Source organism: Pundamilia nyererei, unplaced genomic scaffold (genome assembly GCF_000239375.1).
Source record: "Pundamilia nyererei isolate P.nyererei 1_Seehausen unplaced genomic scaffold, PunNye1.0 scaffold00059, whole genome shotgun sequence".
NCBI classification, from domain to species: Eukaryota; Metazoa; Chordata; class Actinopteri; order Cichliformes; family Cichlidae; genus Pundamilia; species Pundamilia nyererei.
In genome coordinates this window covers 2,763,853-2,778,613 of record NW_005187460.1, presented here as the reverse complement: position 1 = coordinate 2,778,613, position 14,761 = coordinate 2,763,853, and the positions used below count along the sequence as shown (strand labels likewise).

At 41.4% G+C, this 14,761-nt stretch overlaps 1 protein-coding gene across 5 annotated transcripts in view; it reads left to right on the top strand.

Moving 5' to 3' along the window:
* cep112 (centrosomal protein 112) overlaps positions 1-14,761 on the top strand; it is a 125,489-nt gene that overhangs the window by 72,308 nt on the left and 38,420 nt on the right. For all 5 annotated transcript variants that reach the window (XM_005734649.1, XM_005734648.1, XM_005734646.1 and 2 more), the window contains one exon: positions 4,234-4,431. In XM_005734649.1, the coding sequence (XP_005734706.1) occupies positions 4,234-4,431 (198 nt within the window). The remainder of the gene's footprint in view (positions 1-4,233; positions 4,432-14,761) is intronic.

Below are 14,761 nucleotides of genomic sequence, written 5' to 3'. Positions count from 1 at the left end.
TGAAATGATTGGTCCCCGGGTGTTGTCAGGTAAATCTTTGTTACACGCTGATTTCAGTGGCACGTGAATATCCTCCTGAGTTGAGGTGTCATTGTGTTTGTGTTTTTCTCAACAGATTTCATCACGTTTTCTCACGGGGGAGTATTTATGTTAGAACTCAGCTGATTTTTGTTTTTCACTGGGGAGCTATTGATCAATGCCTCAAGTCATCAGCGAATGCTGATGTTCTGTGATGTGTGGAGTGTTACAACATGCTCCCCTTTCAAACCCCAAAGCCATTTATTATGTGCATACATCACATGTTGGATTCCAGCCACACACGTTATCTGCCTGACAACCGCGAATCATTCATTACACAATTCAGCTACACATTTTAATTGCCTATAAGAGTCAAATGTCACACGTCAGTGCATGCGTGTGTCCTACTTGACTTTATACTTTGCAGAGTTATTCTGTTGTTTATAATATTTGTAGGTTAGTTTTTTGGGGGGATTTGCATACAACACTTTTTAGAGTTACGCAAGTCGAAAGATTATGAGCGCTCACTGATGAAACAAACAGCTTCAGTTATCCTGTTCAACTACAAAATTCTGAGATACTAAATTAGATGTTAAGTGAACAGTCGGCGCTTATAACCCAAACCACCTTGAAGGACGCCATATATTTATGTTCATACCCCGACATGATGCCAGAGTCCAGAATTCTGAGCGATGAACCAAAAGCGTTGTTATAGTCGTGATATATTGTCGAGATCGCTGCATGCATCTTTGGCAAAACTTGTTACCGTCACGCTGAAAGTGAAATTTTCAAAACTTCGTCGAGCTCTGTTTCAGTAAAAATCTCTCGCACTCTGTTTGTGTTTATATGTAAATAATATGCATTATACATCACATTATGCAACCCTGTCACCTTTATTACCAAAGAATTGCTTTTGAAATTCTGTCAGAAAGCTGTGGATACAGAAATTCATCATAAAAAAGAAACTGTTAACTTAATATTGCATGAATAGAATAAGATAGGATATTGCCAGCTGTATGCGCAGAGATAAATATTTTTGCCTGCAGTCAGAATGTTAAACTATAGACCTCACTTGTAGGATGCGAGTCGAGATGCGGTGCCTCTAAACGGGGTAGTGCTCACATTGTTGACGAGGGCATTAATTAGAAATGCCTCCAGCGTGGTTCTTGTGCTATTCTCGACCTTGCAAGTGGATACTTTCTGAATTCTCAGAGTTCGGAAATCATGAAAACAACTTCCTGCGTTGTTATCACAGCTCACGAGTTCAATCTGCAGGAACATAAAGGTGAATCTGCTAAGAATAATTATAGCTCTGTTACATTTAGGTGTAACTGTAATACATAAAGCTAGTATGTACCATATGTTATTAGTTACAGTGTCTGAAAGGGTTTTGTCATGGTCCCTTGATAATGGGCAAACAGATTTCTCTCCTCCATCATTTTCTTAGCTCTAATGCTAATTGTGCTACAACAGTATACAGTAACTATAGAGTCGAACTGGTCTAGACCGACTATGTGATTCTGTGATAGCACCATCTGTATCTTTCTGCATTATGTTCTTTAATTTCATATTTTGGTCCATCTAACACACTCTGGCACTGTACCTTTGAGTCCCTATCGTCCTGTGACACCGGCCGACTTAAATGAGGGTCGGGCTCTGGTTACAGTTACAGTCTCATTTCATATTTAACATCTGACATTAAAGTCTCTAAAAGAGCCTAATTGGCATACCAGCGGAGTAATTATGCTAATCTGTTGAGACTCAATTAATGTTAGATATACTGAACTGATTGCACGTTTTTCCTCATTATTTTGTTTTCTGTTTTGTGAAATCGTGATAAAGCATATTCACAGATACCCATCGTTTATTATGCATTTCTTCATTTCATTTTGTTTTCTTCACAGAAGAATCACTGCTCATCCTAGCTGTGCGGGGTTGTCACTGTGCAGTTTAGTGGAGAGTAGGAGAAAAAGCAGTTAGTTGTGGTCTCGTAGAGGATTTTAGAGAATCTTAATACAATCTTTATAAGTGTTGATAAAGTCTTATGACTGATCCTCACTTGACTGTGATATTTTCCCTTGATTGAACTCTTATTCAGTCCTTAACCACTCTCCCTGAGGTTGTTTTGCCAGTGTTTTGTCATCCTAGCTGACACGGTTTGACCCAGTATTTCATCTGACACTATTCTATTCTATTGTTACCAAGAGCTGCTCCTTCACAGAGCTCCCCATCAGCCTGCTAACACGTGCCCTCTTGAAGCGACTGTGTTCGCTCCCCCCAATGAAAACATGCACTTTTGGCCTCTTAAGTTCCTGAAGTGTCATTGCCAATGTCTCTGTTCTGGTAGATTATGTTCTAACTTATTAAAAGAATTTTTTTTTGGAGGACACATTCCCAACATTTGTTAAAGAGAGAATTATACATTAAAGACTCTTGAGGGCTCAGATCTCATAGCTGCTTGCACTTGAAGAAGGCACTAGAGGAGCAGTGAGACTGGTAATATTGAGAGACAGAAGAGTGGGACGCAGAGGAGTGCATGCGTTTGTTTGTTTTACCTCACATTCTCTCTCTCTGAATGCGCTGCATGGCAACCTATGTGTGTGACAGTGTGCCATGTGTGGCTGCTTCTCTGTGTAGGCATGTGTGTGTCTGTATGTGTGCAAATGGATCTGTGTGTGTGTGTGTGTGCTCGTGCCAATGTAGAAGCGAGTGAAACACAGCCACAACATCTGCCTGTTTTTGTGACACTGCTTTGAAGTCTCCCCAGTGCCCGCTAAAAAAGACTTCAGACGCTTTCTGTCTGATTGCCTTAACGTGGCGTTGTCCTGGGATGCCCAGGCTTTTGAGGAGCGGGAGGGGGCAGGAGCCTGAGCGCACAGTGCAAACCACAGTAAGAGGAGTAAAAAGAAAAAATCCAAGGAGAGTAATGAGGATGTGCAATAGCTGGGGAATACATGCAATACAGGTAGGGAAGTGTGAAACACTGCAATTCATCTTAGATCCACCTACACTTAACTACAATGCGCTTTACTCATTGCTTGTAATTTGTGTAAAATGATTACAATATGCCTGCGAGGTGTTTTATTTTTTTCTGTCCATTGCTGTTTACAGTATTGAATGTATGTGAATACAGCTAACTCAAGTACCTGTAAGGATATAAGGTGCATTTCAATGTAAAGTCCCCCACCCGTATTTCTTGCAGATAGTCTCCATCATCCCAAATATGTGATGTAGGTTTGACAAAACAGTAGACTTATCTTCTCCTTTTGACATCTCCCAAACTCTTGAGATGCGGCTTCACAGCATGTCAGACCAGTCTATTTCTGGTGTTTCATGGGCCGTGGAGGGTTGTACTTATTAGCATTCTTACTATGTAATGTTGACTCTCACTGGCAGTGCTATTAAAACGTTCTTCGGAGCAAAGTCAAGGCTGAGAGAGGTCGAGAGAGGGGTAAGGGCTTCATCGCATGGCGGATGGCTCCGTGCGCCTGGTTCTGCTGAAGGTTTCTTCTTATTAAAAGGGAGTTTTTCCTTCCCCCTTTTGCCAAATCCTTGCTCGCAGGATTCCATCGGATTGTTGGGGTTGGAGTTTTCTCTCCATTAATGCAAAGTCAATATAAAGTGCCTTGATGCAGCTGTTGTTGTGAAATAAAATTGAATTGAATTTGACACTGAAGGAGAAAAACACTGACTGGAACAGAATGGAGCACAAAGGGGAACTCACTAAAAACTGCCTCACCAAGACGCACACGCTCTGTTGGAAGATATAAATGACATCAAGCAAAAGTATCAACAGTACAGCCGGTGTTACAAAAGAAACAAACAATAAAACTCAAACACAATTCATTCCCAAAACCAAAAGCAGTCATGAACCCACAAAAATTCTAAACCCTGGGTCTAAGATCCAGGACCATGACAACACAGATGGTAAAAAACCCTCAATATGCAATTCTCAGTAAACAGAAATACAAGAAACCTGTACTTAAAATGTGGACTTTTTATTTTTTGTGATGTACTTAGTGTTACAATGGTGGGACGCTCATATTGAACATGGCCAAAGCTTCAAATAATGACCTCAGCAAATCTGAAAGTAATCACCTTTGCAAAATGCAGTGTGAGCCTGAGCAGAAGGCCTTCTACACATAGAGGGAAAAAATTACTGGACATTCATTTTAATTCACTTAATTCAGCAGGTTTCTTTTTATCTCTGTCCAGACAATTGCAGATTTGGAGGCCCAGTTGTCAGAGCTACGTGAGGACCTCAAGAAGGCCCATGCCCAGCATAAGCAGCAGCTGGCCGAGATGGCGTTGCTCCAGGAGGAGGAAAAGCAAAGAGCAACCCTGGACAAGCAGGCATCCCTGGACCGGCTCGAGAGAAACCACCAGCAGGAGAAGGATGCTGCACATGAGAAGGTGAGAAAGTATAAGATATGGGTTTTTAACTCTGTTTTGACTGGGTGAATGAATACTGGAATGCCTGGAGTAGTAAAGGTTAAGGAGGTGTGGGGAATCTGCATGTTTTCCAAAAGTCAAAGAAGAAAACAACCTGGGAAAACATCAAAAGCAGCAACAGAACATCTCGAATAATTTAAACAGTGAATTTGAGAAAAAGAGGATGAACTGAAGAGGTTGTATACCTGTATAAAAGAGAGGGGGTTTCATAGAAGCCTTGTGCTTAAAAACAGTACCTGAAGTCAAGAAAGATGGGATGCAGAAGCTTTGTTTTGTAGGCTGAGTGTTAAAAACAGTGATTCTCATTTTCACATCAGCTGTTAGATCTACTGAACCTGATTTGTTGCTCTAGCAAAGTTTCTGGTGTAACAACGAAGTCTTTAAAATCTTTGGTAGGCACCTCATCTCCTGCTATTAGGAGATTTTATCCAACAACCCTGGGTATTTAGTCTGAACATTGCACGAAGTTGCCCTTTCATAATGGGGGACATTCACTCCAAGCACGTTCTCATTGCTGCAGAGCAGTTTGGTTGAGGTGAGAGTACTGCATGGGCAAAACGCGCAGGAGGCGGGACACGCGGCGTCCACTTGCTTTCTGTGAATTCTCGATCTGTTGTCACAGGCTCACTCGGACATCAGACTTCGAACTAGAAAGCTGGCATGTTAAAAACTGCTCAGTGTCCAGTCCTGACTGCTTACATTTGGTCAGGTAATGTTCAGAACGTTTGTGGCTGCAGTGAGTCTGGGAAACTGTTTTAAATGTCGGAGCATTTGGCTAAGAATACAATTGGGCCAATGTTATCTGACCCTAAGGACAGATTTCCCTGAACTGCTCAATCAAATCAACCGAATATGCCTAAACAAAAAGTTGGGCAATAAGTGCTGTCAAAATCAAAACTATTTGTACTTTTGGGTCTTTGGGGTAACCCACTTATCATCGTGGAATATACTGTTTTGAAATGTGCAAGGTCAGTTGTAGAGAGAAAACCGCAGCATTTCAATAGAGCCATTGTTCAGCATTGCTTTTTACTATTCCTAACGCACCAGGAAGTACTTCAATGAAATCTTCCATCAACTATCCATCTTCTTTTCTTGCTTTTGTGCTTTTTTACTTTCTCTCTGTCATATTCGTTCGTTCGCCGCCTTAGAAGCTGGACCCACGGTTGCGAAATCGCTCATAATCTTGTGCTTGCCTAGCAGGAAGCTGACCTAAGGTGGTGTTGATCATAAACTAATCCTTACTGCAGGGCCCATCAAAGAGAGCATTTTTCATTAAACACCATCCCACACCAGCTGTGCAGCATTAGGCCCGGAATGCAGGGACCTCCGAAGCACCCAGGCGGCCATTTTGGCTCCATATGGCGAACAGAATCAGTAATTCTGAAGCGAGAAAGACCCGAGAAAGAGAGTGTGCTTACGACAGCGTAATCTTTATTTGAAGAACTCACGCTATTTACTAGCAGTCCCTTTTGGATATGCAAAGGCTGTTTTTCAGCTAAAAGTTGTTTTATCTTTTAGGCCCCGCTTTAATTCCTCTGTGTGTCTTTGGTCTTTTATGTACGCAAGAAAAAAAATGACCCACAGTTGCTGGGCAGTCTGGAGTGGATTCAAAGCTGCGTTGAACTCAGACAGATAACACTATCAGCAATGCGCTAGTTTCACTTTCATGAAGAGATTAATGATTTCTCCATCCTTTTTGTCAGCTCAACGTTGATTCTTCAAAAAAAGATTCACCAAAGGTTGAACATCTTACTTTCCTTTTTTTTTTTTTGTACTTTCTTATCTGTCTCCAAGTTTGACTTTGCAGTGGGCAGGGAAAACTTTTACTATTTCTTACACCCTGTTTCTTTTTTTCCCACATGCAATTGAAGTCAGCCAGACCTCAGATCCATATTGACTCGTTCGCCCTGTTTTGTAAGCTGAAAATTTCTCATTCTTTTGATGCAGACAGAAATGCTGTCCTCTGCAGTCCACCATGCTCTTGGAAGCAGAGGCTGAGCAGGCCAGCTTTCCCTCTTTTTTATATATATATATTTATATATTTTTTTTAACCCATCTCCCAGATTCTGAAAAAAGAAAAAAAAGAGGCAAGAGAAATCCATTAAATCCATGAATGGATTCTCATCAAAGACACGTGCGTTTAAGGGAGAGACAGAAAGGGAGAGCGATGGATACAGGGGGGGATGTGGGGGAGCGGTGTTTTGGTGGAGGTTCTGGGAGTAGACGGGCAAAGCTTCTGGAATGAAATGATGAGAAGCAGGAAATCAGAGGAGATAAGATCAGACGTTGAGATAGTTCAATGCATTTGATCACCAAAAAGGAAAGGAGAGAAGGAAAAGTGATGGAAGCAGGCTCAGGAAAAGGTGTGTGGAGGTGTGTTAGACTGGATGCTATTGAAGCTTATCTTTGCTAGTGTGTGTGTGTGTGTGTGTGTGTGTACACACATACATGCACATGTGTGAACACACACAGCCCCAGACCTCTCAATCTCTATTCTGCACTGAGGGGTCTGTGAAGCCGCTTCTGTGCCTGATAAAGACGCCTCATCTCTGGGCTACAGTGAGCATGAATCCTGCCTCTTACGCACACCACCTCCTTATTTGACTTTTTTATTCTACCCTACACCTCCACCCTCCATTTCTCTGTCTCTCCCTCTCTCTCTCAGTCTTCACCGATATCTTTAACCCTTCCTTCAAGCTCTAGCAAGACTTATAATGTTTGTGCTTTCTGTAAATAGTTAGTTTTAACCAGAAGCCTTCGCTAAGCAGCTTGGAGGCACAGTTTCTTACCACATGCATATGAACAGGTTCTTGTCAAACACCAGCTATATTTGCACTCAGTGCTTAGTAGAAGTTGAACTCACCCCACACCCCACAATAAGATATTATCAGAATACTACACTGCATTACAATGTAGTCGTGATCACGGTAATATGCCTAATTAATCCCCCCCCCCCACCTGGTGCTTAATAGGGATATGAAGTTTGACATTTGTCTAGTGGAGAAAAGGTCTTTATGTTGGACGTCTTCACCCCACACAACTGTATATATCCATGTATAGCCACACCTTGCTTGCTAATACAGCCAAGAGTTCTGAGACAATGAAAGACAAAAGATCAGGAGGCTTCAGGTTTGATAGGAATTTAATGAAATTTGGAAATTAAAATTTATATTCACCTTTAGTCTGGAGAGTAAAGCACCTTGAACTGCAAGAAGAGGTTAGATGTGTGAATTTTGTCTAATATGGTTGTGTGGACCTGACTATATCTGCATGAGTGTGTACCGGTAGAAAAGAGAGGGCGCATAAATACAGAGACATGTTGAGTTTCCTTGTTGCATCTGTATGACATACACCAGCTTCTTTCTTATATTATTTTAATTGTTGGTATAACCAACACATGTACATTAAAAATGAAGGAGAAAAAAAGCTTTCCATGGGTAAGTAGTAGAAAAGGACTGTGTGTGCATGCACAGGGTAGTGTCCATGTGCATGCACACTTGCACCCCACATCAAAGGAACGGGGCATTTCATCAAAAACTAACCGAGTGTGACAAAATTACCTGAAGGCAAAGTCAGCCAATGAGAAAGCAGCTTTTTGGCATGCAGTAGCCAACCACTGCTTCCTGTCACTGCACTAGTTTCCCCCTGGCTGTGCCCCATGTGATGTCCATGACATGAAAGGCACTACAGAGCTCAGTCATCCTCTGACACAGGCGCACACAGGCTGAGCATCAGACAGCTACACCATGGAGGCCTGTGCCTTCCAATTGGTCTCTTTAGTTTCACAGGTGTTTTTGTTTGCTTCAAGGACGTTTTTCACTTTAACCTGAGAGGTTTTCCTCTGAAAGCTACCTAGCTTCAGAAGGTGAATGAGACTGTATCCCCTAACTGGAACTGGGGCTTTGTTTTGTGTTTTCGCTCACTGGCGCGATGCTGCAAATGTATAAGCCTTTTATAGTGATGAAAATAAGAAAGTGCGCCCTATTTCAATTCCAAGGTTTTACATACCAGGACTTCTCCTTTTTTTTTTAAAAATAATCTGGTCCTTAGCAGGTCCCAAACTAATTTAAATACCTCAGGTGAACAGCAACACATATTTTATTGCAATGTTTTTTTTATTCAACAAAAGCTAAGTGAAAATGCAGAAGCAGAAAAAACTAATCAGATCCTTTTAGTCAGCAGCTTGTAGAACCACAGTTAGCAGCAATAACTGAAGTGATCATTTTCTGTATGACTTTATTAATCTCAATTTTTTTGGAGGAATTTTCATTCACTCTTCTTTATTGTCTTGCTTCAGTTCATTGAGGTATGTGGGCATTCAGTTATGCACAGCTCTCCTAAATGCCACAGCATTTCAATCATGCTGAGGCTGCATGATCCACTCTGGGCCAAACTGATGGCCGCGCGTCTCTTTCTAGAATACTTGGCATACAGATCAATTCATGGTCCCGTGCCTGCAAAATAAGCCCAAGTCATCACCCCTCCAGTGCTGTGCTCGACAATAGGTACGAGCTGTTTGTTCTCATATGCTGTGTTTTGATATCCCCAGACATAGTGCTGTCCATCATGGTCAAACATCTCTACTTTATTCTCATTTGTCCAAAGGACATTGTTCCAGAAATCTGGTTGTTTGTTCAGATCTGGTTTTACAAACCTGTGCTGTGCTGAGATGTTCTTTTTTGAGAGAAGAGGCTTCTCTTTGTAACCCCCCTATCCAACACCCTGAACAGGTCACTAGTGTGTTGTAGACGGAGACAGAAAGCCATTTGCACTTACATTTGCAGCTATGGGCAATGTAGAGTCACCAGTTAACCTAACCCAACTAACTCCATGTCTTTGGACTGTGGGAGGAATCTAGAGCACCTGGAGGGAACCCATGCAGACATGAGGAAAACATACAAACTCCACACAGAAAGGACTCAGCCAGATGGTGGATTCAAACCAGGACCTTTTTGCTGTGGTGTTAACCACTGCACCACCATGCTACCCTAGTTCAATTCATCCCTTTTCTATTCCCCAGGTTTCTCAATGGTGCAGTATAATCTGTACACCACTGTTTCAGGCTGAAATGATAATAACCCCTCTGCTGTTAAATTGCTAAAACTGTATGGATTTTCAGGTCAGGGCAAAATTTGATCGCAGAGGATTTAAAAGATATTTCATGCTCATTTTTTTAACATTAAACAATAAGCGTGGAACATCTTTTAACTTGCTAAGAGATGATCTGGTATTTTAGAACTTAAACTTAAAGAACCAGCTAAAGATTATACTGCCAGGTAACACTGGCATCCGCCAGTATTTATCTTTTTATTTATTTTGCATTGTTAACTGCAAACAGCTAGGAATTGAGAATATCTTTCATACAAAGCAGGGATATATAATCCGACTTCTTCAACCTTCAGTCTGATACAGATACCTTTCTGCTGATACCAAGCTCACATCTGATATTCAGTGTATAATAAGTATAATAAGGTGTATTCTCCCGTCTGAGAAGGTGACTGGGAATCATTGTTTTACACGTAACATCAGGCTAAGCCTTGAACATTGATCTCCTAATTTCGTAACATAAATTGTCCAAAAACATCAAAGAATATTAATTTACTGAACTTTTTTTGTGAACTAAAGTGAATACAATAATAAATGTAAAAGTGTAATGGCGCTATTTATCAGGTGCTGTGAATTTATTTGCATTAGAGTCGTTTCCTCTCAAAGCAGTAGTGACTGGGTTTTTTACCCCTCAGACATAAAAGGCTGATGGGGTATTATTGTCACTCTGCTGGGCAAACAGGCAGGCCAATGACATGGACACCCAAATTTGAGAATGAGATAACTTGAGGAGTTTGAAATTAATAACATAAGTGCATCTACTAAAAATATTGGACTAGTTTTCAGGTTTTCTGAAAATCTTGTGAATGCGATAACTTCACAGCAAGGCGATGTAGGATTTTAAAATTGATACCAAAGGTGTGTCTGCTGTGAGGCTGATTTTTAGCACTGGCCACTGCCGGTATTTTTCAGTCATGACCACGATTTGCTGTTAGGTGTTACAGTTTTGCACACATATAATGAAAAGCTGGTGGTATAGCAGAGCTACTTGTTGACCTCTATGTTAGCTCACCTGCTAGCTCCTGCTATTATTTGGTGATATAAAGATAGAATAACACAGAACTGAACTAAATAGTTCGACACATTATTGATATCTGATCCCTGATTTTCCAAATCTTTCCCTTTAGAAATCATTTTAGCTGGAATGATTTTCATATACTTTCAAGTCTTAAGAGAGCGTATACAGATCTACACTCACATTTCATTTTAATTTGTAGAAAGTTGCTGCAATCCCTTTAAAATGAGGTTTTTCTTTTGTTTTCAGTATTACATCTGGAGAACAGAGTTTCTGCAGGCCTTGGGTGCTTCAGCTTGGCTACAAACTTTGAAAACCTTTTTAAAAATTTGTTTGCACCAAGGAATTCATGTGTATATAAGTTTTGTTTGTTGTGCTGTGCACTACGCTGACTGTGCAGACTTTTATGTGGCCGTGCGCGCATCTGCTTTCACACAACTTTCCATGTGTGGACGCATGCACCCCTGACCGAATGTGGTTTGACTGTTTGGATCCTGATGTGCCTTCACTGTGTTGCATTCCCATCCATATTTAGAGCCGTGCACTTGTGATCAGACCACCCAAGATGCTTTTAGTACAAAACAAGCACACGGCTGATTTTCCTAATTTTCAGAGAATTTACAACTCCAATTGGCAGACTTTTTTTTTTGGCTTTCTTTATTTAAAATGTTTGTGTAAATCTTTACGTGCCCGTTTTCTGCGTGCCTGTAGGAAATTAGCAGCTTACTGCATAAAACGTGAGAAAAGAAATCTGCTCAAACAGAGTAGCAGTTGAGGTAAAAGATTTATAATTTTTGCAAGCGTGAAGCATATCTTAACGTGACAGTGAGCCACAGAAATATTCCACAGGTGGTGTTTTAGAGGACTGCATTTGTTATCCTCATTATTATGAGTGTTTATCAGCCATAAACTGGTCCATAAATGTCTCATTTCTTTGGAGAACACAGTCTTTTGGTGCTAAAACTATAGACAAGTCTCAGCTTCCACGTCGCGACTCAGAAAGATGTGATAGCTGTTTAATTTTTTGTTTGTTTGGTTGGTTTTTAATACATTCGTTCATATTTTATCCATGTGAAGCCATTCATTCTTTCTAGCTCTGATCCTGACCTCCAGAGAGCTTACTGTTCTCTCTCTCAGCCGGAAGATGGTGGTACAAGGTTGTTGTCATTGTATTTGTCATAGCTACGTCTCGTTCTTCTCTCTTGCCTCCTGTCGTTGCTGACTTATTAGGTTGGTCCTCTGCCATTTGGAGATATACCAAATCATATTATTCAGTCGGTCATGGATTAGGCGAGGAGGAGAAAAACAGTGGCTGGGGGATGATCAAACAGGGCCCACATTCACCTCACACTGACAGACTAACCGGGAGACAAAGAGATTGGAGGGGCAAGGCAAGGGGTCTGATTTTATGGGGAGGGGTGGAGGGTAAAGTTTAAGATGTTTTGTGCAGATTATTGGCTAAATTTGGATTTGCCTTCCATTGGTATATGTTGGCATCACAGCTCCGTGCGCGCATGCCCGGATCTCTGCGAGCTCCTCGTTTCCTCAGTGCACCATCGGGCCCGGCGGCGGAGAGGGAGGGAGAGAGCGAGCGAGTGAGTCACCCAGCAGATGAAAGAGTCAAAGTAAAAGCTCTGCCATCCCAAAAAAAAACATCACACAGCTCCCTCGCTCACTTTTTGAAGTCATCCAAGAGGAGGGAGGGAAGCGACACACTTTTTTCCAATCGCATTAAAACATGGCGTCAGGCAGCTCCCATCTTGTTGCACGCTATAGATTACACTTTGGTTTGAAGTGGAGTTTTAAGTGGGACACCACTATGTTGTTGTTTTTTAGTTGTGTGTGTGTGTGTGTGTAGCGAGGGGGGAAAATCTCTCAGTTCAACTGAAAATCATGCTGCACCTTAACATCAGTAACATCAATCCAAAATACACTGAAGACATAAATAGAGATGTACCTACACAGAAAGTCTAAACCGAATTTCATTGCGACTCTGCGAGATTTCAGTGAATAACTGAGACGATTCTGCGTGTTCTTGTGTTAAGTCACAGCTTGACTGTCATCTCAAGTTAAGACCAATGCCTGTGAACAGTTAACGCACAAATCTGGGCACAGAAAGCATGACTGAGACACTTTCAGCATCTGATTCAGCATTCGAAGCGTTTAAATCCTCAAACTTCTTCTTTTTTTTTATCCCAGCCTTAAGATGTAGGTTAGATTTTAATCCCTTTCACACTGATGGCAAAAGGATATAATTGGTTTTCTGTTATAAAGATCCAGCTGGTGGAGTGTGTAATCACTGAACATTTGGGATGTTGCGTGTGTCTGCGTATTTGATGTATGTTTATCTGCCTGTGCGTGCCCGTGATGCATTATTTCTGTGCTGTGTATGAAGCGGCACTGACAGTTAGCAGCAGGGATGAAGAGAATCACTACTGACAGGCAGTGATGGCAAACTGTGAAATGGAAATAAAGCCTCTTGTCATTACAGCAGCAACTCTCTCTCGCACACGCAGATACACAGGCGAGCGCAGCAAGACAGCAATGATTACAGACAAACGAGCAAATAACATCTCCCAGCTCTCCCTCACTAGCAGATTGAACTCAAATTGTTATGAGAGTCATGCGCGGTGAACAGAGAATCGTTTTGAATGCTTACAAATACTGCTGCCACTAAAACTGAAGGCTTTGTGGAGCAATGGAGAAAAGCTTCTCTTTGAAATCGCTTTCTTTCCTTCAACAAACGAACCCCCACAAATCTGCTCCCCAGCGTGTCGTACACAACTTGTTGTATGCAGGGTTAAACCACCAACAGCCATTAAGAGAACATGTTGTAACTCACTGTAACGTCCCGGCTCTTTACCTAACCACTTTTCGGATTGGAGTCCGCACTGTGTCCTTTCGATGTGTCTTGTGATATCATCCTTGCGTAAGCAAGTATTGACTTTAGTTTTGTGCCTTTTGTCAGAGTTCAGCTTTAGGACGATGCTGAAAACCATAATTGCTCTTTAGCAATGTGAGATGATTGGAAACACATCGCAGAAAAATGCCATATGGAAGCAATATCCTGTCCAAGATGGAAGAGATTTTGGAAATAAAACCTTGTTTTCGGAGAAGTTGGGATTGCTGTTTTAAATGTAAATAAAAACAAATGCAATGATTTGCAAGATATTTAAACCCCATTTTTAATTAAGTGGTGAAACTAAGGGATGTTCTAGTTCTTTGAAATATATGCTCAGTTAGAACTTGTTGACAGCAATTCTTTGCAAAAAAAAAAGTTGGAAAAGTCACATCGTGCTTAAAAACAAAGTGGGAAATGTCTCGCAGTGGATCAAGTTAGTCAGTAACATGACTGAGTGCTAAAAGAACATCCCAGAGTGGCTGAGTCCTTTAGAAGTAAAGATAGGGAGTGGTTTACCCCTCTCTGTGAAAGACTGTTTGGGCAACATATTGCAAAGAATTTGGGAATTTCATCATCTATGGTGCATTGTGTAATTAAAAGATTGAGGGAATCTGGAGAAATCTCTGTACACAAGGGACAAGGCTGAAAACCAATATTGGCTGTCTGTGACCATCTGGTCCTCAGGCGGTACTGCAAAACAAAAAAGAAATAAATCATTGCATGGACTCAGGAACTCTTATAAAAATAACTGAACATAGTTTGTCTTTGCTGCCATAAGTACAATGTGGCACGAATGCAAAAGAAAACAAACATGCATAGTAGCAAAGCAGAAAACTTTCCTGAGGTCTGAAGAATCAAAAGTTGGAAAACTTTCTTTCTAGTGAGATGGAGCTCCTCGCTTGTTGTCAGTGCTAAGAGTTTAGACGTTGGCATCCGTAATAATGTGTAATATGTCCAATAATATGTAGTGTGCACAGAGGTGTGGTGGTTAGGGCTGTTGCCTCACAGCAAGAAGGTCGCAGAGAGCGAGATTGCTTGTCTTCCTTGTACCTGTTTAGAGTCTCTCCAGGTACCCCAGTTTCCTCCCACAGTCCAATTACACGCAGGTTAGGTTGATTCTAAATTACTTGACTGTGAATGAGCATGATTGTCTGGCTGTGTTGGCCCCACGATAGACTGTGACCTATCCAATTTGTACCCCGCCTCTTACCCCTGACAACTAGGATAGGCTCCAGTTCATGGAATATATTCCAACAATATGCTTTTTC